Source organism: Stegostoma tigrinum, chromosome 31, assembly GCF_030684315.1.
Source record: "Stegostoma tigrinum isolate sSteTig4 chromosome 31, sSteTig4.hap1, whole genome shotgun sequence".
NCBI classification, from domain to species: domain Eukaryota; kingdom Metazoa; phylum Chordata; class Chondrichthyes; order Orectolobiformes; family Stegostomatidae; genus Stegostoma; species Stegostoma tigrinum.
The window spans coordinates 10,253,859-10,276,293 of record NC_081384.1 but is presented as its reverse complement, the minus strand read 5'-3'; the positions used below and the strand labels follow the sequence as shown (position 1 = coordinate 10,276,293).

The following is a 22,435-nucleotide window of genomic DNA, read 5'->3' as shown; positions in this document are numbered from 1 at the left end:
ACACCACGGGCAATTTTAGCATGGCCAATCCACCTAACCTGCACATCTTTGGACTGTGGGAGGAAACTGGAGCACCCGGAGGAAACCCACGCAGACACGGGGAGAATGTGCAAAACTCCACACAGACAGTCGCCCGAGGCGGGAATCGAACCCAGGTCCCTGGCGCTGTGAGGCTGCAGTACTGACCACTGAACCACCATGCCACCCCAAATCATGTTAGGTCTTATTGCCCCATATTCCCATTTGCACCATTAACCTTTCACTTCTAGTCCATTTAGGCGTCAAATATAAGTGACATGTTTTGTAACTGATTTAACTCCAATGTGTTCCTGTGATATTCCCAGGTTTGGCGATCACTATCAGTGGAATAAGATCACGTCCTGCATCCACAACATCCTGAGTGGGCAGCGATGGATAGAACATTATGGAGAAGTGACAATCACCAGCATAACGAACAGTGTCTGTCATTGCAGGTTGACATTTTGTAAGGTGAGTTTGCCCATGAGGTCCTTGTCCATCTGGCATTGGGCAGTTCAGCTGGAGCTATCTGCAAGGTCCACCTATGTAATGTAAATGTCTTTCTTTTCGCCCATTGCTCATAATTTAGTAGCATTTGCTGAAGGGGCAAAATATTGTATCCAATTCTGGGCACCACACTTTGGGAAGGGTATCAAGGCTTGGGCGAGATTACAGTGCAGACTTCGTTGAATAATACTAGGGATGTGGGACTTCAGTTGTATCGTGAAGTTGAGCTTGATCTCTAAGGAGAGAGAAAGTTAAGAGGAGATTTAATAGAGGTGCTCAGTATGTTGACAGATACTGATAATGAATCAGGAGATCCAATGGCAGAGTTTATGAGAACAAAAATTTAAGGTAATTGACAAATGAATTAGACGGTAGGATGAGTTTTCTGTCTTAGCAGATTGTAATTTGCAATGTGCTGTCTGAACATTGTGGCAAAGTGGTAATGTCACCAGACTAGTAATTAAGAACTCCAGCTAATGTTGTCCAGGATATGAATTTAAGTCTTGAAATTTGGTGGAACTAGAATTTAGTTTTCAAAAATGTGGAATAAAAAGCTATTTTAATGGTGAGCAGGTAACTACTATGAATTGTCATTTGATTCACTCAATGTAGGAGGGAAATCTTCCACCTTTACCCAGTCAGATCTTCCTGTGATTCCAGAGGCACTGCAATATGGTTGAGTCTTACCTACCCTCTAGGGTATTAAGGAAGGTGCAATAAATGCTGATCTAGCCAGTGATGCCACATCCTGTGAATGAGTTAGAAAGATAAATGTAATGGAAGTCTATTCAATGATGACTTTCAAGCAGAAGTTGCATAAATCCTTAGAGGCAAAATTTTCAGGGTTCTGGACAAAGAACAAGGGACTGAGGCAAGTTGATTTGCTGTTATCTCAAGCCAACGTAAGAATAATGGACTGAGCAGCCGCACTGCATTGTATTCTACAGTGGATTTATTTGAACCACTTTTTCCTTTGGAAAAATAAACTGTATATCTAAACTGGGACAGCTAAATGTCTTGTCATGATACTGCTGCCAGAATGTGTGTAATGCTACTGTGTGGACTAGGGTGGCTAAGGGAGCAGTATTGAAACAGAACTGAGACCTCCAAATGCGACTTAGCCTTGTTTAACTCATGTCCCCTCTCCCTTTGCTTTCCTGTTCAATCCAAACTCTACCCAGAGGGCAAAGATGTAAACTCTGCCAAAGTCTGCTCGGCAATTTGGATTAAACTACTCTGCACAGAAGGCATTGAGTATGTAGAACATACTGATTGTGGATTGGTTGGAGTTGATTGGGGCTGGAAGATTGAGAAATGGATGAACAGTGCATTTGACAATAGATACAAATGAGGGGTAGAAACCGGGCCGGGGGGGGGCGGCGGTTGGGGGAGTGTACATGGTAGTGTGTCCCTGTTTGGATGGAACTCCAGTAAACATTTTTTATTTATATACATCTGTACAGAATAGTGGCGACTATCCTCTAGCACAGTTCTTTCACTCCTCTCTTGCAGCCTCAATAGCATGTTGGATGTCAGTTATTTCATTGCGTATATTATCTCTTAACAGATTCAACCCCATATGCTACACTTTCTCTCTCCTTTTTTTTAAATCTTTCAGACCAAATACTGGAATTCGAATGTGAATGAGGTTCACGGCTGTGTGATGGATCAGAGTGGAAAGGTCATCCATCAACTGTTTGGCAAATGGCATGAGGGGCTTTCCTGTGGTGGGCCACAGTCGGCGAAATGCATCTGGAAACCACGTAAGAAATGTTACATTGCCTCCTACCCTGGGCTGTTTCGTATCTAGCATTGTATGCAACTCTTGTTCTCCGCAAATCGTCCTGATGAGTGATTGCTAATGAAAGAGAGTATGTCTTGCATTTGTATAGCACCTGACACAATCTCAGAAGGTTTCTCAGTTCTTGACAGCCATTGCTGAAACGTAGAAGTTCAGTCACTTTTTTGATGTAGGGGAAACGCAGCAGCTAATTCGCTTACAGCAAATGCCTGCAAACGTCGACATGGTAATGACCCGGTAAGCTGTTTTAGGTGTTAGTTGAGCCAAAACTATAGCCAGACCATGAAAGGGAAATCTCCTGCTTTACTTGGTACCATGATATCGTGTGCACCTTCTAGAAAGGGCTGACAGCAATTTGATTTAACTCGGCCAACGTTTTTTGTTCAGATCTTTAAAAGCGAGCCTTTGAAGAGGGTTAACAAAGCAGAAGGTTACATACTGAGTGGTAGAACCTTGTAAAATACTGAAGGTCAGCGATACCTTGTTATATGAACTCACAATCCCTGAAAGCAACAAGGCAGGAAGAAGAGGTGGTTAAGAAGGTATTTGGGATACTTGCCTTTATTAACCAAGAAACAGTAGGGAAGTTATTTGGCTGGTTTGTGATGCAGAGTGATACTAACAGTGTGGGTTCAATTCCAGCAGCAGCTGAGGATACTGTGAAAGACTGTCCTTCTCAACCTCTTCCCCTCACCCTGAGGTGTGCTGACCCTCAAATTAAACCATCACCAGTTGTGCCTGTCAGAGAGGAGTCCTATGGCAATGATGAAATAAAATACTGGTTAAGCCGCGACTGACCTGCAGTTCGGGTCCCCATGGTATAGGAAGAATGTGTTTGCTCTAGAGAGGAGATTTACCAGGATGCTGCCTGGGTTGCATGTCTGATCCATGAGGAATGATTGGATAGGCTGGGATTGTTTTCCTTGGAGCAGCAAAGATTGAGAGGGGACTTGACAGAGGTAGAGAAGAGTATGACGAGCATAGATAAGGTGATTTAGAGGCAGTTCTCCCATTTAGTAGAGGGGTCAACAACCCGTGGGTATAGATTTAAGGTAAAGGTAGGGGCTAAGATGGGTGTTGAGAAATGTTCTCACCCATTGTGTGGTGTGAATCTTGAACTATCTGCCTGGGATGGTGGTTGGTCAGAAACTCGTTTAAGCAGTGTTTAGACACTCTCCTGTTGTGCTATCCATGCCAAAGCTACGGGCCCAGAGCTGGAAAATGGAATTGGTCAGGTCTTTGACTGACTGCTAAGAGTATGAAGGGCTGAGTGGCCTCCTGTTCTGTAGACATCTGAGAGTCTATAAACATTTACCAAAACAAGAAGGTTTTAAACCACATCTTAAAAGGACAGAAGAGGCGATCTTGCGGACTGAGACGTTTAAAAAAATGTAATCTTGCATAGAATGCAGATGTTGTTGGTAAGGCCAGCACGTGTTACCCAATTTGCTCTTGAATGAGATAATAAAATGTGAGGCTGGATGAACACAGCAGGCCCAGCAGCATCTCAGGAGCACAAAAGCTGACGTTTCAGGCCTAGACCCTTCATCAGAGAGGGGGATGGGGAGAGGGTTCTGGAATAAATAGGGAGAGAGGGGGAGGAGGACCGAAGATGGAGGGAAAAGAAGATAGGTGGAGAGGAGAGTATCGGGGGGGAGGTAGGGAGGGGATAGGTCAGTCCAGGGAAGACGGACAGGTCAAGGAGGTGGGATGAGGTTAGTAGGTAGGAAATGGAGGTGCGGCTTGGGATGGGAGGAAGAGATGGGTGAGAGGAAGAACAGGTTAGGGAAGCAGAGACAGGTTGGACTGGTTTTGGGATGCAGTGGGTGGAGGGGAAGAGCTGGGCTGGTTGTGTGGTGCAGTGGGGGGAGGGGACGAACTGGGCTGGTTTTGGGATGTGGTGGTGGGGCAGATTTTGAAGCTGGTGAAGTCCACATTGATACCATTGGGCTGCAGGGTTCCCAGGCGGAATATGAGTTGCTGTTCCTGCAACCTTCGGGTGGCATCATTGTGGCACTGCAGGTAGTCCATGATGGACATGTCATCTAAAGAATGGGAGGGGGAGTTGAAATGGTTTGCGACTGGGATGTGCAGTTGTTTATTGCGAACCGAGCGGAGGTGTTCTGCAAAGCGGTCCCCAAGCCTCCGCTTGGTTTCCCCAACGTAGAGGAAGCCACACTCTGCTTAATATGGAAAGTCATCTTGGGGCCCAATGGTATCAATGTGGACTTCACCAGCTTCAAAATCTCCCCTTCCCCCACCGCATCCCTAAACCAGCCCAGTTTGTCCCCTCCCCCCACTGCACCACACAACCAGCCCAGCTCTTCCCCTCCACCCACTGCATCCCAAAACCAGTCCAACCTGTCTCTGCTTCCCTAACCTGTTCTTCCTCTCACCCATCCCTTCCTCCCACCCCAAGCCGCACCTCCATTTCCTACATACTAACCTCATCCCACCTCCTTGACCTGTCTGTCTTCCCTGGACTGACCTATCCCCTCCCTACCTCCCCACCTATACTCTCCTCGCCACCTATCTTCTTTTCTCTCCATCTTCGGTCCGCCTCCCCCTCTCTCCCTATTTATTCCAGAGCCCTCACCCCACTCCCCTTCCTGATGAAGGGTCTAGGCCCGAAACGTGAGCGTTTGTGCTCCTGAGATGCTGCTTGGCCTGCTGTGTTCATCCCGCCTCTCCTTTTATTATCTTGGATTCTCCAGCATCTGCAGTTCCCATTATCATTGCTCTTGAATGATGTGGCTTTCTGATCCATTTAGGTCAGACAAGACAAGAATGACAGATTTCCTTCCCCTTACAAACCCACGCTAGTTTTCAATGACATATTTTTAAAATGTTTAAGAGTCATAATGTCATGTAGTACAGAAACACACACTTTGGTCCAACTCTTTCAGCACTAGTCAGGTACTCTAAACTGACCTAGTCCCATTTGCCAGCATTTGGCCCATATCCCTGTTAGGCCCTTCATGTTCATGTACCCATCCAGATGCCTTTTAAATGTTGTAATTATATTAGCCTCCACCAATGCTTCTGGCAGTTCATTCCATATGTGCATCATCTCCATGTGAAAAATTGCCTCTCTGGTCCCTTTAAAATTCTCTCCCCTCTCACCTTAAACCTATGCCCTTTAGTTTTGAACTTCCCTATCCTGGAGAAAAAAGACTTTGGCTAGTCACTTTATCCATGCTCCCATGATGTTTACAAACCTCTACATGTCACCCCTTATACTCCAGCGCCCCAGCCTTTTCAGCCTCGTCCCTTTAGCTGAAACCCTCCGAACCTGGCAATATCCGTGCATTATCTTTTCTGAGCCCTTTCAACTTTAACCATATCTTTCCTATATCAGGGCAACCAGAGTTGTATTCAGTACCAATGTTCTGTATAGCGCAACATGGCCTCCCAACTCCTATGCTCAATGCACTGGCCAATGGAGGCAAGCATAGCCAATGCCTCCTTCACCAGTCTGTCTACCTGCAACTCCACTTTCAAGGCATTAATGCCCCTGCACCTGAGGTCTCTTTGTTCAGCGATACTCCCCAGGGCCCTACCATTAACTGTACAAGTCCTCCCTTGATTTACCTTTCCAAAATGCAACACCTCACATTTAGCTAAATTAAACCCCGTCTGCCACTCCTTTGCCTGTTGGCCCATCTGATCAAGGGCCTGTTGTACTCTGAGATAGTCGTCTTTGCTGTCCACTACACCTCCAATTTTACTGTCATCTCCAAACTTACCTCCTTTATTCACATCCATCTCATTTATATAAACTGTGAGGAACAGTGGACCTTGCACACACCGATGGTCTCCAGTCTTCTACCCTCTAACATCATCTTCAGTTCCACCAGCCGTGTCCCCAGAGTAGTTTTTGATTCAGGAATTCCAAGTCCTGACCACTATACCGCCACCACCTTTACTGAAGATGCAACCCACAGCAGTGAAATGATGGAATGAAACAGCCTTGACCAATCTTGCCGTTACATCAGTTAAACATTGAACTGCCTTTTCTTCATTACGGGTAACTCCATTATGCTGTTTATTTCCATCGTTTTCTATTTTGAGTCAAACATTGTGCCTTGCTTGGGATTTCGGAAATAAATATATATAAATTCCATCAGATTTTTTAGATTTACCGAGCTTTAGGTTGTGTCGGTGCAGTTGTGATTTTTACAACATAGTTGTTTCGTTACTTTTCAACAGTTTGCTCACAAGCAGCATGCAGTATTGTACCCTGACATATTTCTAAAGGAAATTTTTGGGTTTGTTTTTCTCCATCTTTCAGATGCTATACCTAAAGATCATGAAAGTTATTATGGCTTCACCACATTTGCTCGAGAACTTAATGAATTGACTCCTGATCTTAAGCACGTCCTGCCCTTGACTGACACACGCCTGCGGCCTGACCAGAGGTAGGGCTGCTTTGAATAAACCCGTCATCAGTGCTGGAATGAATACAGTCATTGCTAAGGGGAGACGAAGGCCTAATGGTAATATTGCTGGACAGATATTCCAGAGACCTGGGTTCGAATCCTGCTGCAGCAGATGGTGGAATTTGAATTCAGTAAAAATCTTGTTTGGTGGTGGGGAAATTAAAGTGTAGTGATGACCATGAGACCCATTGTCAATAGTTGGAAAAATCCATCTGCGTCACTCATGTCCTTTAGGGAAAGAAAATCCCGTCCTTACTTGGTCTGGCCTACATGTGACTCCAGACCCACAGCAATGTGGTTGTCTCTTAACTGCCCTCTGGGCAATTAGGGAAGGGCAATAAATGCTGGCCAGCCAGTGTTGCGCTCATCCTGAGAGCGAATAACTTAAAAAAAAAAAAAAAAATTGTCATATAAACTTCAAATCCATTAATATCTTAGTTGGTCATAAAATGTTCAACTGAGTAATATCCTGACTCTCCAAAGATAATCTAAATTTAATCTTAGATACTTCTGCCTGACGATGTTGATACACAGACACAAAATTAGTTTGCACTTGTTGGTTGCTGTTGTGGGTCAAACAAAAAATGTGCACAAAATGGGAGTGCTCGTGCCTCAGTAATTTCACATGCTGACATCACACCGCGTGGTTTCTGGGCCCCACTAAATATGTTCCAAGTTGCAAGTCAATTTGGGGGCCAGTGGTTTAAACCCTTTACAGCCAGCCCATCTGTAAAAGTACAAACACCACTAGACTCTAACATAAGTTGTCATGCTTCTGCTCCCGTTCAGCAGACTCGGTAGAAGTGGCTATCTGAAAGATCTGCCTCTGCAAAACAAAATAACAAATTTTCATCCCTGTTGCATTGTGCATTGCTGGGTATATTCTTCGCTCCACTTGTTTATCTTGACCATGATTGCAGATCATCTTTGTGTGAGATGGTCCCTTGGAATGAGGATGACACTTGCTCGTGGTGAGAACCTGCTCATTGATTCTTTAAGATAGGGAGGCGATAATGTTGCAGCTATCAGCTGTTTCTGGCTGACTTGGAAACGCACCCACCCTTACTGTTGGCAGTTAAACGTAAGACGTGGGGAGTGTCAAGATCTCTGTTGTGTTATTGTAAGGCCAGTTTTATTTAACTCTCCTGGTGTCTTTTGTCCATCTGCTTGCCTTCTACAAATAAATGATTGTATTGCTGCCTTCTCACTAAAAATGACTGTTATTTTTATCGATTCTTTCAGTATTTTTGCGGTCACTTGACAATTGGCTGTGTTTCTTTGCTGTAGTATTTTGATTCACTGATTTTTTTTTAACTTTTGAAAGACACTTCTTTGCACTTTGGCAACAGAAGGAAACTTCAACACCACATTTTCAATCGAGCTCGCTGAATTTGGGTTTCCGATTTCTCCACTGAATCCTAGAATTTGCTTGTTGATTCATTGTCATGTTGACTGGGCCACTGTTTATTGCGCATTTCCAGTTGTCCTTGAGGTAATGAGCTGCCGTCTTGAACCATCAAAGTCTACAGGGTTAAACTGTCAATGTCCTTAGATGGTAGTAGTCTTGTATACGTGCTGCCCTTGTTCTTCTGATGGAAGTGGGTCACGGGTTCGAAAGGTGCTGTCTAAGGAGCTTTGGAGAACTTCTGCAATGCGTCTTTTGCATGGCACACATTGCTACGACCGAGAGTTGCTGATGGAGAGAGTGAAATGTTTGTGGATGGGTTGCCACTCAAGCAAGCTGCTTTTCCTTGGATGATATTAAGCTTGTTGAGTATTGTTGGAGTTGCAGTCATCCGGGCAAATGGAGAGAATACAGAACCGTTGCTGGCTTATGCCTTGCAAGTTGTAGATAGGCTCTGGCGTTGGGAGGAGAGTTACTCGAGCCTCTAACCTGCTGTTATAGAAACATAGAAAATACGTTCAGGAGTAGGCCATTTGGCCCTTCAAGCCTGCACCACCATTCAATGTGGTCATGACTGATGCAATTTCAGTCTCCCACTCCTGCTTTCTCTCCATACCCCTTGATCCCTTTAGCTGCAAGGGCCATGTCCAGCTCCCTCTTGAATATATCTAATAAACTGTCCCCAGCAGCTTCCTGTGGGAGAGAATTCCACAGGTTCACAACTCTGAGTGAAGAAGTTCTTCCTCATCTCAGTCCTGAATGGCTTATTCCTTATTCTTAGACTGTGACCCCTACTTCTGAACTTCCCCCAATATTAGGAACGTTCTGCAGCTAGTGTGTTCAGTCCTGTCAGATTCTATTTTTCTATGAGATTCCCCCCACCTGCCTCATTCTTCTAATTTCCAGCGAGTGCAAGCCCAGTCGATTCAGTCTTTCCTCACATGTCAGTGCTGCCACTCCTGGGAATCAGTCTGATGAACCTTTGCTGGACTCCCTCAATAGCAGGAATGTCCTTCCTTAGACTCGGAGACCAAAACTACACACAGTGTTCGAGCGGCGGCCTCACTGAGACCGTGTATAACTGCAGCAAGACATCCTTACTCCAATACTCAAACCCTCTCGCTGTGAGAGCCAGCACGCCATTAACTTTCCTCACAGCCTGCTGCACCTGCATGTCCCAACCTTCAGTAACTATTCGACCATCGTATTCCGGTCTTGTTGCACCTCACCTTTTCCTGAACTGTCCCCATTCAGATAATGATCTGCCTGCCTGTTTTTGTGACCAAAGTGGATAATCTCACATTTATCCATGTTGTATTGTATTTCCCAAGCGCTTGCCCACTCAGCCAGTCTGTCCAAGTTGCCCTGCACCCTCTTAGCATCCTCCTCACAGCACACACTGCCACCCGGCACAGTGTCATCTGCACATTTGGAATTAGGGCATTCAGTTCCTACATCCCAATTGTTAATGTACGTGGTGAACAGCTGGGGTCCCAGCACTGAACTCTCTCGTACCCCAAATGCCGCTCTGAAAGTCCAGATACGCAACATCATCTGATTCACCCTTGCCCGATTTTACTGGTCACGACCTCAAAGTTCCAGCAGATTTGCCAGCCATGATTTCCCTTTAGTGAATCCTTGCTGACTGTGACCAAGTCTGTCACCGCTTTCCAAATGCTCGGTTCTTGCATCCTTAGTAATTGACTCCAGCATTTTCCCCACCACCAATGTCAGGCTAACTGACCCGTAATTCCCCAGTTTCTCTCTCCCTCCTTTTTTAAAGACTGGGGTTACGTTAACCACTGTTCGGACCATTGGAACTCTTCCGGAGCCCACAAAATGCAGGAACTTATACTCATATTACTGCTGCAGTTCAGTTTGTGGTCATTGGTGACCCCGAGCAGGTTGACAGTGGGGGATTAAGACGTGGTAGTACCATTCATTGTTAAGGTTAGATTCTCTATGGTCATTGCCTGGCATTTGTGTGATGTGAATGGCACTTGCCACTTGTCAGCCCAAGCCTGGATACTGTCCAGATTTTGCTGTGTTTTGGCATGGACTACTTCAGAGTTTAAAGAGTCTTAAATAATGCTGGACATTGTGTAATCATTAGGCAGCATCCCCAGTCCTGTACTTAGGAGGAAAAGCTGGTCATTGATGAAGCAGCTGAAAGAGGTTAGGCCAAGGTCACTACCCTGAAGGACTAAGACCTTTCTGGCACAATGGCAGTATCCCTACATCTGAGCCAGAAGGCCTGGGTTCAAGTCCCACTTGACCCAAAGGTGTAATAACATCTCTGAACAGGTTGATTAGAGGAACCGCTGCAGAGATGTCCTGGAGCTGAGATGACTGACCTCCAATCACCACAACCGTCTTCTTAAATGTCAGGTATGTCTGCAACCCAATGGAGAGTTTGCCCCCTGATACCCATTGATTCCAGTTTTGTTAGAGCACCTTGATGCCACACTTGGTTGAATGCAGCCTTGATGTCAAGGGCTGTCACTCTCCCCTCATCTCCGGAATTCAACTCTTTTGTCCATGTTTGAACCAAGGCTGTAATGAGGTCAGGATCTGAGTGGCTCTAGCAGAATCCGAACTGGGCGTCACTGAGCGGGTGTTGCTTGAGAACACTCTTGATGACACCCTCCATCAATTTGGACATCAATGAGGCACTGTTGGCCCTCAACAGTGGTAGAATAGTACTCTAGCACTATCTGTAACCTCATGGTCTGGCATTTACCTCACTCAGCCATTACAATTAAGCCGGGGATCACGCTGTTGGAGTGTAAATTGATGGGATGGTAATTAGTCGGGTTGGATTTGTTCTGCTTTTTATGGACAGGGCATACCTAGACAATCTTCTACATTGTCAGGTTGATGCTAGTGTTGCACTGGTACAGCTTGGCTAAGGGAGCAGCAAGTTCTGGAGCACAAGTCTTCACTAGTATTGCTGGAACATTCAGGGCCCATAAGCCTTTGAGGTGTCCAGTGCCTCCAACATAGAGAATGGAATTGACTGAAGACTGACAGCTGAGAGACTGGGGACCACTGGAGGAGGCAGAGATCAACCATCCACTCGCCACTTTTGGTTGATGGTTACCGTAAGTGCTTCAGCTTATCTTCTGCACTGATGATATGGATATTTGTGGAACCTCCTTCTCCAGTGAGTTGTTTAGTTATCTACCATCATTCATAACTGGATGTGGCAGTACTGCAGGGCTTGGGTTTGATCTGTTAGTTCTGGGATTGCTTAGCTCTGTCTATCACTTACTGCTTATATCTGTTTGGTAGCTTCACTAGGTTGACACCTCATTTTCAGGTATACCTGGTGCTGGGTCCTGGTCCTGGCATTCCCTCCTGTGCACTGATCTAGGGTTGATCCCCTGGCTTAATTGTGATGGTTGAGTAAGGTATATGCCAGGCCATGAGGTTACAGGTGGTGCTGGAGTACAATTCTACTACTGTTGAGGGCCAACAATGCCTCACAGATGTCGCCTTGAGTTGTTAGATCTGTCTGAAGTCTGTCCCATTTTGCATGGTGATAGCATGCCACATAACATGATGGAGGGTATTCTCAATGTGATGGCAACTCTTAGCAATACCGTTGTTGGCAGATTAGTGAGAATGAGATCAGGTATGTTTTTCCCACTTGCTGGTTCCCTCACCACCAGCTGCAGACCCAGTCTCGCCGCCGTGTCCTTTTGAACCTGACTAGTTCAGTCAGTAGCAGTGCTATCAGCCACACTTGATGATGGTAAACATTGAAATCCCTTGCCCAGAGTACATTTTGTGCTCTTGTCACAGTCTTTGTTTCCTCCAGGTGTTGGTTGACGTGGAGGAGTACCGATTCATCAGCAGAGCGGGGTCGGTACGTGGTAATTAGCAGGATGTTTCCTTGCCCATGCTTAACCTGAAGCCATGAGACTTCAGGCTGTCAAGAGTCAATGTTGAAGACTCGCAGAACAACTCCCTCCCAACAGTTTACCACTGTGCTGTCACCTCTGCTGGCTCTGTCCTGCTGGTGGGACAGGACATATCCAGGGAAGGTTGTAGTGTTGTCTGGGACATTGTTTGTAAGGTTTGATTCTGAGAGTATGACTGTCAGGCTGTAGTTGACTAGTCTGTGAGATAGAACTCCCAATTTTGGCACTAGCCCCCTAGATATTAGTGTGGAGGATATTGCAAGGTCAACAGGGCTGTTTTGCTCCGCTGTCTAGGTCAAGCGGTTTCATTTTTGATGAGACTTCATAGCTTGCTTGAGTGTTTCAGAGGGTGGTTGAGAGTCAACCACCTTGCTGTGGATATGGAGTACCAAGCTAGGTAAGGATGGCAGTTTCCTGAAAGATATTAGTGAGCCAGATCCTTGTTTGTTTTGCCCCCCCCCCCCCCCCATCTCCCTCCTCCCGACGATAAACAATAGTTTCATGGGAGGTGCTTAATTCTAGCCCTGGTGGGATTCGAACCCAGAGCCCCAGAACGTTAACAGAGTTTCTGAATTAATAGTCTAGCAATAATATCACTAGGCCATCGCCTCCCTGATTTGACTCCAGTTTCCCTTGGAATGATGGGAGTATAGGATGTAGCCATTTGGTCCATCGTTTCAGTGTAAAGACCAAATTCCCTGCTACTTCTCTCGGGCTTTACGAATATTTCCACTTGAGGAATTTACTCTTTTTATTAAAAAACTACTCCAGGAATCTGATTCCACCACCATTTGTAGGCAGTGCACTCCTAATCATTGTAAGGAATATGGTTCTCCTCATCTCCTCCCTGACCTTTCTTTTGCCAATTGCCTTAAATATCTGTGCCCCCAGCTCAGCGTTTGATTATTGCTGAAAGAAGTACATGGCTGGATCTTTTTATCTTGTACGCATTAGGACCAATATAAGTGTGTTAAATTTTCAAATGATGACGACAATTTATACAAAAGAAAAAAGGGAACCAAATGGTTGGCAAGGTGACTCCACTCATTGTTTGTTTTTCTTATTGATGAGCACGAGACAATGCAGCTTCAGTATCATTTCTCTCTTGTGAATGAAATTCTATACTATATTATCCAGCGACTCTTTGTTATCATCTGGAAATACTTCCTGAATGCTGTATCATAATTTGCGCAGGTACCTGGAGGAGGGGAATACTGAGGCAGCAGAAGTTCACAAGCAAAGAATTGAGCAGCTCCAAAGAGACAGGAGGAGGATCATGGAGGAGAACAACATGACTTACTTGTCACGCTTCTTTACGTAAGTTGGGAGGAGCTATGGGGGTCAGTCTTTGCAGAGGGTGTGCAACTTCACAAACTGTTGATGCTGCACCAAGACATGAGCACTGGAGCAGAAGGTCTTTGAAACTGGGACTGCAGAAGGGAGTTAGTCCAACAGTGTCAGCATGTGTTTACTTCTGCAATGGAGAATTTGTTTCTTGTTTGAGGGAGGTTTCCAGGATTTTTAAACTGAGACAAAAGTGTGGGTTTTACAGCTGTTTCCCTTGGGTACCTCCCACAGTTTGCAATACATTTTCAGGAACAGTCTGACGAGTATTAGCATTGAATTGCTCCCTCTGCACTCTGTCCTGACCCATTCTGCACCTCCTTCCGTCCTCTTTCCTTTTACCTACTCACTTGTGAGGTAGCCCCTCCATGCTGCACTGTGTGCGTGGGCCTTGGTTTTGATGCTCGTGGCCCTGGATTGCACGTGGATGGCATTCCTGCCTCTAAACCAGAAAATCTGGGGTCAAGTCCCACTCCGAGACTCTGTGACCAAGGTGGGTACAAAGTTAACAGTCAACTTGTATATCCTACCAACCAAGACAATGGGGTGGCATGGTGATGCAGTGGTTAGCACCAGGGAGCAGGGTTCAGTTCCAGCCTTGGGTGACTGTTTGTCTGTGTGGAATTTGCACTTACTGCCTGTGTCTCCTTGGGTTTCCTCCGGATTCTCTGGTTTCTCCCATTGTCCAAAGATGTGCAGGTTAGGGTGGGTTGGCCATGCTAAATTGCCCGTAGTCTCTAGTAGGTTGACTTAGCCATTGGTAAATGCAGGGTTACAGGAGAAGATGGAGTGTAGTTCTGGGTGGTATGCTCTTCCAAGGGTCAATGCAGACTCAATGGGCTGAATGGCCTCTGCTTGCACTGTAGGAACCCCATCATTTGTTGATTCTAAATGATGGGGAGTGGGAGAGATTCCTGGCCAACCATGTGATGGGTAGAAAGTTGGAGGTGCCAGCATCTGTATTCAAAGCTCCAGATTGCACCATGCAGGTCAGAGGTCATTGTTACAAGAACTGGAACTCCCTTAGGCATTCAGTTGACTGGGCAGCCTGTGTGGATCAGGGATGGCCTGAAAAGAATGGGGTTTTGATATGGGGCAAATTGCCTCCTCAGTCCCTCACCTCCCGTGATGGGGGCTACAGCATTGTTGAACCCGCCTCTGTTCAGGCTTGAACCCATTGCCTTCTGACTCCGAGGCGCACATGCTACCACATGAACCACGTCAAACAGCTTGCAAGTTGCTGTTGGGTGCTAAGGTGATCCTAAAGAAACGGTGCTATGTCTCCCTTCCAGAAAAACAGTCGATAGCAGCGGCAAAGAATCCTGGGTGAGCAATGGAACCTACTGGGAGCTGAGGAAAGATCCTGGATTCTCAAAGCTGGACAATCCGGTGCTGTGGTGAGAATGTGGCTACAAACTGTACATCTGAGGTTTCTGCGCCTCTTTGTGCTTCTGCCCTAGAACCTGCTTCTCTGAAATACCTCTCAGTAGGTGCCTTAAGTTTTATATGAAGAGAGCACAGTTGAGCAGGACACACTGTCTGAGGCAAAGAACAATGTGCCGGGTGTGGAAAATGCTCTGTTTCCACCTTATAGCAAAGCAAGTAGAGTAGGTGTATCGCCTCCAGTTATCTCAAACAGTGCATTATTTAGAGAAACAATGCAAGTTTGCTTGCAATTGCTACATGACGCCTGTCTCAATTGTATCCTGTGCACATCTGTCCTTGTCTGAACTACAGTGACATCTTTTTCTTTGAAAACTCCACCTTTCATATTCCATGTAAAGTAGTCTGATGTTATACCAATTCTTCTCTTTATGACTGATTTTAGTTTCTAAGAAAAGCACAAACTTTTTTTTTGGAAGAGATGACTTCATATTTATTGCTGCTCTTGGAAGAGAGAAATTTTCACTTTGCAATTAATGCCTCTACTTTGGAAGATCTGGTTTACTCACTGCCTTTCAAAAGGTCTTTGCTTGAAGCCAGCTCTCTCCCATTTTTTTAAATTGGGTTGAGGTTTAGTCTGGAATGTGGAAACAGCTTTTAGTCTCACAAGAGGAGCTTTTACAGTCTCCCCACTCTCTTAATGCTGACAATACACTTGAACATTTGGGCAGTGAACCTGCTTCCTCTTCCTATTCATCTCCCATCCCTGTAGACAGGTGAATTTCAAATGGTGCACTATACAACTTTCAAAGTGAGCCTTCGGCTGTTCAGTGTTGTCGTTCTGTTTTAAAGGATCACTTTTTGTTTCTGTCAGAGGAGTTTGCACTTTTATGTGAATGAAGACGTTGGAAAGTGTCAAGCAATCAAAGTCACATCAGCTGCAAGGCACTAGTTTTCTATTACAAAAATGGGACTTATTAAAGTTAATTATGTGTGCTTTATTAATGATTATTTTCAATTTTTCAAAATACTTGAACAGAAAATGTTATTTGAAATTCCTTTTAAAAGGTAGGGAAAGCATTGAAATGGGATAACACTTTTTAGAAGGCTCCCAATCTTTCTCACTCATTGATTTTTTTTTTTAAAAAAAGGATCATTCCAGCAACAATTTACATTAGCCATTTTTTTTTACATAGAGAGGTGTCTCAGAGCACACTTGGGGGCAGTGCTTAATCTGGATATACTGAGCAAAAGGGAAGAATCGGAAAGCAGTGAAAACTCAAAAGGATGGGAATTATAGATACAATTCTATTGCCTGATAAACCATGATGGCTCCAGAGGGTACCAGCGTTTGATACTGAGCAGCAAGGTGTATTGACTAGATTTGATTTCTAGGCTAACCTTTAGGCATGTGTTTGACACACTTGGACATCTTGTGATGCACTAATGTGGCATACATCAAAGTTACAAAAATAGTCCCTCGTCAGTCCACAATATGTTGCCAGCACTGCAGAGCCACGTTCAAGGAAGGCGTCAAAGCAAAGAATGAGGGTAAAGGGAATATAATTAAAACAAAGTATGTCTTGAAGGATGCTTCAGTTACGGTGAATTTCTCAGCTAACCCTGTGCAATTGTTGGCACGAGTTTCATCCTCTGTGCCCGGCTTTCATAGCACCAACTTGGTTGGTGGCTGGGTGGCCATCCTAAGAAGTTTAATTGCTGAGTTGTACAGACGAGTGGGGCTAATGGCACTCTGCAGTTTTTGGAATCAGTGGTAACTCCACAGCCATGACTGGTGCTGCCATTAGTCGTGGTTTACTTCCTGAGAAAGGGTTTGGAACCTGTAAGTCTCTGTGGTTTCATCCTCTAAGACATGTCTAATGTCCCCTAACTCTGCTAACATGTTTTCCAATCAGGTTATAGCACAGCACAGCTTCTAGAGACCTATGAATGAGTATATTACAGTGTAGGTGCTTGCTAAATTGTTGCAATCTTTGATGTGGCAACATTCCCAAGTGGCTTAACATTTTGCTCTGGCTCCCAATGATCAGGAATTCCTCCTCCACAGAGAAGTTCATGTGTGGCTATGAAGATTCTGGTGTGCAATGATAGTTTTCTGGCCTTAACATTAGGAAAGGCCAGTAGAGAGAGGGATAGCAAGCGACAGACACTCTCAAAACATCACCAGAATAGATAGCTTGCTCAAAATCTAAATATCAGTGCTACCTGGGACGCCCTGGTTGAAATTTAGCAGGACCCATGTGAAAGTTCTCTCACAATCTTGATGCTGTCTGATTAAATGTGGATATTGGGTAAGGCCACAATGGACATCAATCTGCTGATTAGATTGGCAAAACTCTAAGCTTTTCTTCACCAAGATCAGGGTAGAAGGCATTTATAGCACACACAGGGTAAATGGTAATAGGCCCTGTGAAATTGACTATTCTAAACCAGTCTTGTGTGTTACATCAAGGTCTTCCACATCTAAAATACTTCCCAATATATTGAGTGAACATTTACTGTTAACAATACATCAATATCCTATTAATTGCTGGAAACTAGTGCTCATATCTCTATCATTTATTGAACAGGAAGATGCTTTTAAACAGTTACCATTTTATTTTTCATGGGGTCATTTCTGTGGCTTTAAGCACATGCAATTCTTGCAGTCAGTTTAGGCACGTTAAAAATATCTTGCATTACAATTTATGAATTTGTTTATCTTGAATATGTTTTAATCTTTCATGTTTTGTTGGAAAAAGAAAAATACTACCCCTTAGCCAGCATATTTGGCAGGGTGCTTTGGTCATCCTCTCTCTTCTTGGAATGGAATCGACTGGATTCCTGCTGTGGATTGCTCCTTGATCCATCCTCTCGGGTGCCATTGCAGAATGCCTGTCTCTTCAGCACATTGTGCGCGCCATCTCATGGTAACTCGTTCTGGAGATGCTGACTGACTATGGCCTGCAGGTGAGCATTGTTCACTTGGCTGGGTTTGCAGGTCTGCCTTTTGCCTCCAAGATCCTATCCCTGTGTGACGAAAAGGATGGGAGGGGAGGGTTTTGGCAATGGTATCAAAGTTTGTTCTTGGCTTTAAGCGTGAGCATACCAGGCCATTGCAGCAAATAATCCCAGACATTCCACTCAATTCTTAAAAAGGAAAGAATCTTTTTCCCTACTTTCTCTCTATCTTTTTCATCAGTGCTTATTGGTCAACCTTGAGCATCATAAGATGAATGAAGAAAGTATCATTTTGCTGCTCACTTAACAGAATTTTTGATCAGGAGCTGAAATGAGAAGGAAAAAGCTCCCACCCAAAATTTCACTTTACCTATTTGAGGGGCTAGTGGTGAAGGTTGATGTCCCTTCACTCTTCTTGCTTTCAGGCGAGCCAAGGGTAATGGGGGAATAGAAAAGGAGATAAAACTAAATGAACATTGGCTGATTTGCATTGCCTTTCGGTCATGGTTGTGAAAGTTTTTTTTATTTTTGCGCAAATTTGTCTGTCCCTATCAGCAGACTTTAGTGTCCAGCCTGAGCACAGTGAATGTCTTTCCAAAACTGTTAACAGGGTGTAGAAATGTTTGTCACTCATTTTTACCATTGTGTTGGCCTAATTGCTGTCTGATCTTTCTAATGCTGTATAAAGCTGGTATTTATACCTGTAAAGTGGGATGTTTTGTCTGCAGGCAGGCAGAATACAGGGTCTTCCACTTGTTATTTACTGAGGTACGATGTCAATCAATGAATAATTCCTGAACTAATTATTGAAATCCATTTTCTATTCCCTTAACATCTGCAATATTTTGAGACGTGAATTGCTTTATAAACCAGTGAGATTCATTAAAGTTACCAAAATCAAATCTGCCCACTTTGTCAACTGAGATTTGTGGTGTACAGACCAAAACGAATAATCATTCAGGACTTGAAAATGGAAGTGGATGTTTAAAAAAAAATAACCCTTAACATTGGTGAAAAGCAGACATTCACTGTTATTTCTTGACTGTTTGCCAGTTTTTGACAGGAGAAAAATTCTCCCTCACTGAAGATTGACTTTCTTTGTGGATGGTATCTAAGATCATTGACTGAGTTTGAATGATGGAAATCCATTTGATTTAATCCTTTCACAAATGATCAAGGCTATTAGTTACCTGAACTGAATCAGTCTTCCAATGGGTTAAACTGAATGCAACTAGTGAGCACCCTCAGAATACAGAAAATTTACCACCTCCTCTTTTAAATGTGCACTGACTCTACCATTTAGCAGTCATTGATCTGGGTTTGCTTTCTCCCTCCCAAGAAATCTAATGGGGTAAATAGTAGTCGGGGTTGTACAAAGCCAGCAGAACCAAGTTAGCAGTGAATTTTACAGATCGCTCAATTTTATTTTTATTTTCCCCCTGCCATTGACATTGGTCACAACCTCTTTAGTTCTTCAATAGAGATAGTAGGAACTGCAGATGCTGGAGAATCTGAGATAACGAGGTGTAGAGCTGGATGAACACAGCAGGTCAAGCAGCATCAGAGAACGTAGAACATTGAACATTACAGCACAGTACGGGCCCTTTGGTCCTCGATGGTTTCACAGGTCGGTGCAACAATCTGAAGCCCATCTCACCTACGCTATAGAGCAGGAAGGCTGACGTTTCAGGCCTAGACCCTTCTTCAGAAAATAGGCCTGAAACATCAGCTTTCCTGTTGCTCTGACGCTGCTTGGCCTGCTGTGTTCTTCAATAGTTTGATCTTCAATATCCATTCTTTAAGATGATTTCCGTTGATATCATTGCATACTTGCCCCTACTATTGACAAAAGTTAATGACTTTCCTGTTAATGAGAATAATAATAATAACTTAGCTGGATCTAAGACTTCTGATCAGGTGACCATGACACAGAACTACTTAAAATGAAGCTGTATACACTACCAAAGAAGAAAAATTTGTCTAAACTTTAGGCTGCTTTAACATCCTGGCCAAATAGGATGTCTTTTTTTTTAAAGTCCTGCTTTTCCTAGTCTACAAAGATATTAGGATTTGTTTTGTTGCCCTTCTCCACAAAAGCCATTAGCAATCTACCCCCTCCAACCAGAGCGCTTGTAATGTTAGAGATTGGGGAAGATATAAGCTTTCGCCATTGAGACACTTATCAAATTTATATGGAAAGCAGATTTGGTTTTGGACACGTTTTTCAATGCTACATTTCCCACAATAATGTCTTTGCAGGGAAGTATTTAAATGACTTGTTTCTGTGCCTTGCTCACTGCAGTAGTTAGAAATCTTTTCTTTAGGCTTAATGTCAGATTCAGTGGATTTGCTGTGAAAATTCAGTCAAATATGACATGCAAAGAACCTGTTGGTTCACCACTCCAATAAACTGAGTAATCTTTGCACTGCAGAAGTCTTCCCTGTGCGCGTTATTTTTGAAAGAAACAAATAGCGATACACACAGGTCCCCCAGATCTTTCTGACCTCTGCCCACAGACCTACCCACACCCACTAATGACAACAGGCTAAAACAGTGGGTCTCTAACATTACAAACTATATTTCTCAATTATAAAATATTAGCTTTCAAAAGTGACCATTCTATGGTCCCAGCAGGACTGGGATCACTATCATTTCACTGTATTACCAACCTTATCAACTCATACTTGTTACCTTAATATTATATATGCGGGGACTGGGGTGATAAAGCTTTGATTTTCTAACATCACTGGGACGAAGAGTTACCCTGCAACGAGATTTCCTGTCACAGTTGCAAAGAAGAGTAACTTTTGTTTGATTTTCTGGTCAGGGACTTCATTGTATGGGACAGCGAGTTACAGAATGGAATTTGATGATCAATTTCCCTGATTCAGGGAACTCCTAGTTTTCCAGCGAGGAGATTCAAATTGTGTTTCCCTTTATGGAAGCAGTCTTTTTTTTCCAGCAATTTACATTTACTTTTTTTATCTTCATGCAAGAAAACAGTGAATGTGTAAGAAACATTGGACTCTGTGAAATCGGATCTTCTACAGATTCTGCACAGTGTCATAAATTAATAAACTGGAGTATAATTTATGTGATGGACAGGTTTTGTTAACTCAGTCAGCATAGCTCCTGCACTCTAATCAATCTCCAGAGTGACCATATCACTGAAAAAAAAAACTGCTTGCTATAAGGAGCATTTTCAAGAAGCCACTACCTCCCCCACACACGCTTTCTGAACGGGGATCAATAATAGTGACTGAGGGGCAGTTCTGCTTAGAGGCAAGTATTCAGTTATCACTGCTGTGCCGTAAACCGCTGACCCCCCCCACCCCAGACAATGATGTGAAGGTAGGTGTCAGTGTCGGACAAAAGTCACATGATACTGGATTATGGCCCAAGTTTATTTGAAAGCATAAGCTTTTGGAGCACTGCTCCTTCGTCAGGTATCAAAGGAGCAATGTTTAAAAAGCTTGTGCTTTCAAATAAACCTGTTGGACCATAACCTGGTGTCGTGTGATTTCTGACTTTATCACGAAGAATTTCAAAAAACATCATCACGGTTTTCCTGTTGCATTTCTCTTGGTTTTCCAAACCCATTTGTACAGGTGGCGGTGTAAATCAGACACTTGCTGTTTGCAGTAATCTCTGCTTTTTTTTTAAAAAGCAAGTACAGAATCACTAGAATATACTTTTGACTGGCATTTTTACCAAGTTCACTGATGCAGTATGTTGAGTCTCAAGAATGTGATAACTGGACTGATCCAGGCATGGAAACAACTAGTAGAGCTTATTTTGAAATGTTTTAAGCAAGTCTGGAGTTTATGGCAAAGAGATGTAATTCACTCTGTCTAACTTATGAATTTTGGAAAATCTTTGTATAGTTTGGTAAACGATGATTGATTGCAAATCTTCATTTGAGCATTATCTGACAAGATGTTTAATAACTTATTGAAACCATGTACTTGGCACCTTCAAAAAAAAATTATTAAATACATGATTCTGCCTCAAATTTAAAAGTATTTTCTTGTTTGTTTTTTTCTTCCCCTTTACCCTGTAGATGTGTGAAATATTTGGGGGGAGGGAGCAATTCAATGATGTGTTTGCTAAGCTTTCATTCTCCGTTCTTTAGCTTACTACTCTGAACACACACTGTAACTAGTTCTGAAATGATCCCACCTGATGTTATTACTGGACCTGACCTGGATCTGAGGTAGAAACCTGGCTTGATAGATCACGTTTTGATTTGTTTTGGTTTGGCAAGGATTTCTGTCACTGCGATATATGTGCATAATGCTGCAGATTTTGCTTTTAACACCGAAACAAAGTTTACTGACATGAGGGTAAAATAGAAAAACAGAACAACAAATTATTCGCTTGAAATAAAAATTCAAGGATTTTCAACATAGAAAAAATATAACTCCCATTAATTTCAAGCCGAGACAATACTCAAACCAAACCCAAAAGCACTACTCCTTGCAGTACTTGCGCCAGAGTCCCTGTTTGTAATACTTCCTGCAACTAAAGTAGTAACTGAAGCTGCACATTGCTTCTTCTTGGAGCTATTTTACAGCTGAGCTTAAACATGCTCACTTTTTAGGTAACCTCATCAGGGTTTTATCCCAACACTTTTGTTTTGTGACCGACACTAAC

The 22,435-nt window shown here is 43.6% G+C and overlaps 1 protein-coding gene across 9 annotated transcripts in view; it reads left to right on the top strand.

Annotated features, from left to right (window-relative positions):
• The window catches only part of osbpl7 (oxysterol binding protein-like 7), a 104,030-nt gene that overhangs the window by 68,046 nt on the left and 13,549 nt on the right, over positions 1 to 22,435 (top strand). For 6 of the 9 annotated variants that reach the window (XM_059638885.1, XM_059638881.1, XM_059638883.1 and 3 more), the window contains 5 exons: positions 345 to 489; positions 2,144 to 2,288; positions 6,618 to 6,744; positions 13,288 to 13,410; positions 14,730 to 14,834. In XM_059638885.1, coding sequence (XP_059494868.1) covers positions 345 to 489; positions 2,144 to 2,288; positions 6,618 to 6,744; positions 13,288 to 13,410; positions 14,730 to 14,834 — 645 coding nt within the window. Of the gene's footprint in view, positions 1 to 344; positions 490 to 2,143; positions 2,289 to 6,617; positions 6,745 to 13,287; positions 13,411 to 14,729; positions 21,767 to 21,914; positions 21,996 to 22,435 lie in introns of those variants that run through there. The other 3 variants (XM_059638886.1, XM_048560506.2, XM_048560507.2) reach the window with 3 other exon arrangements.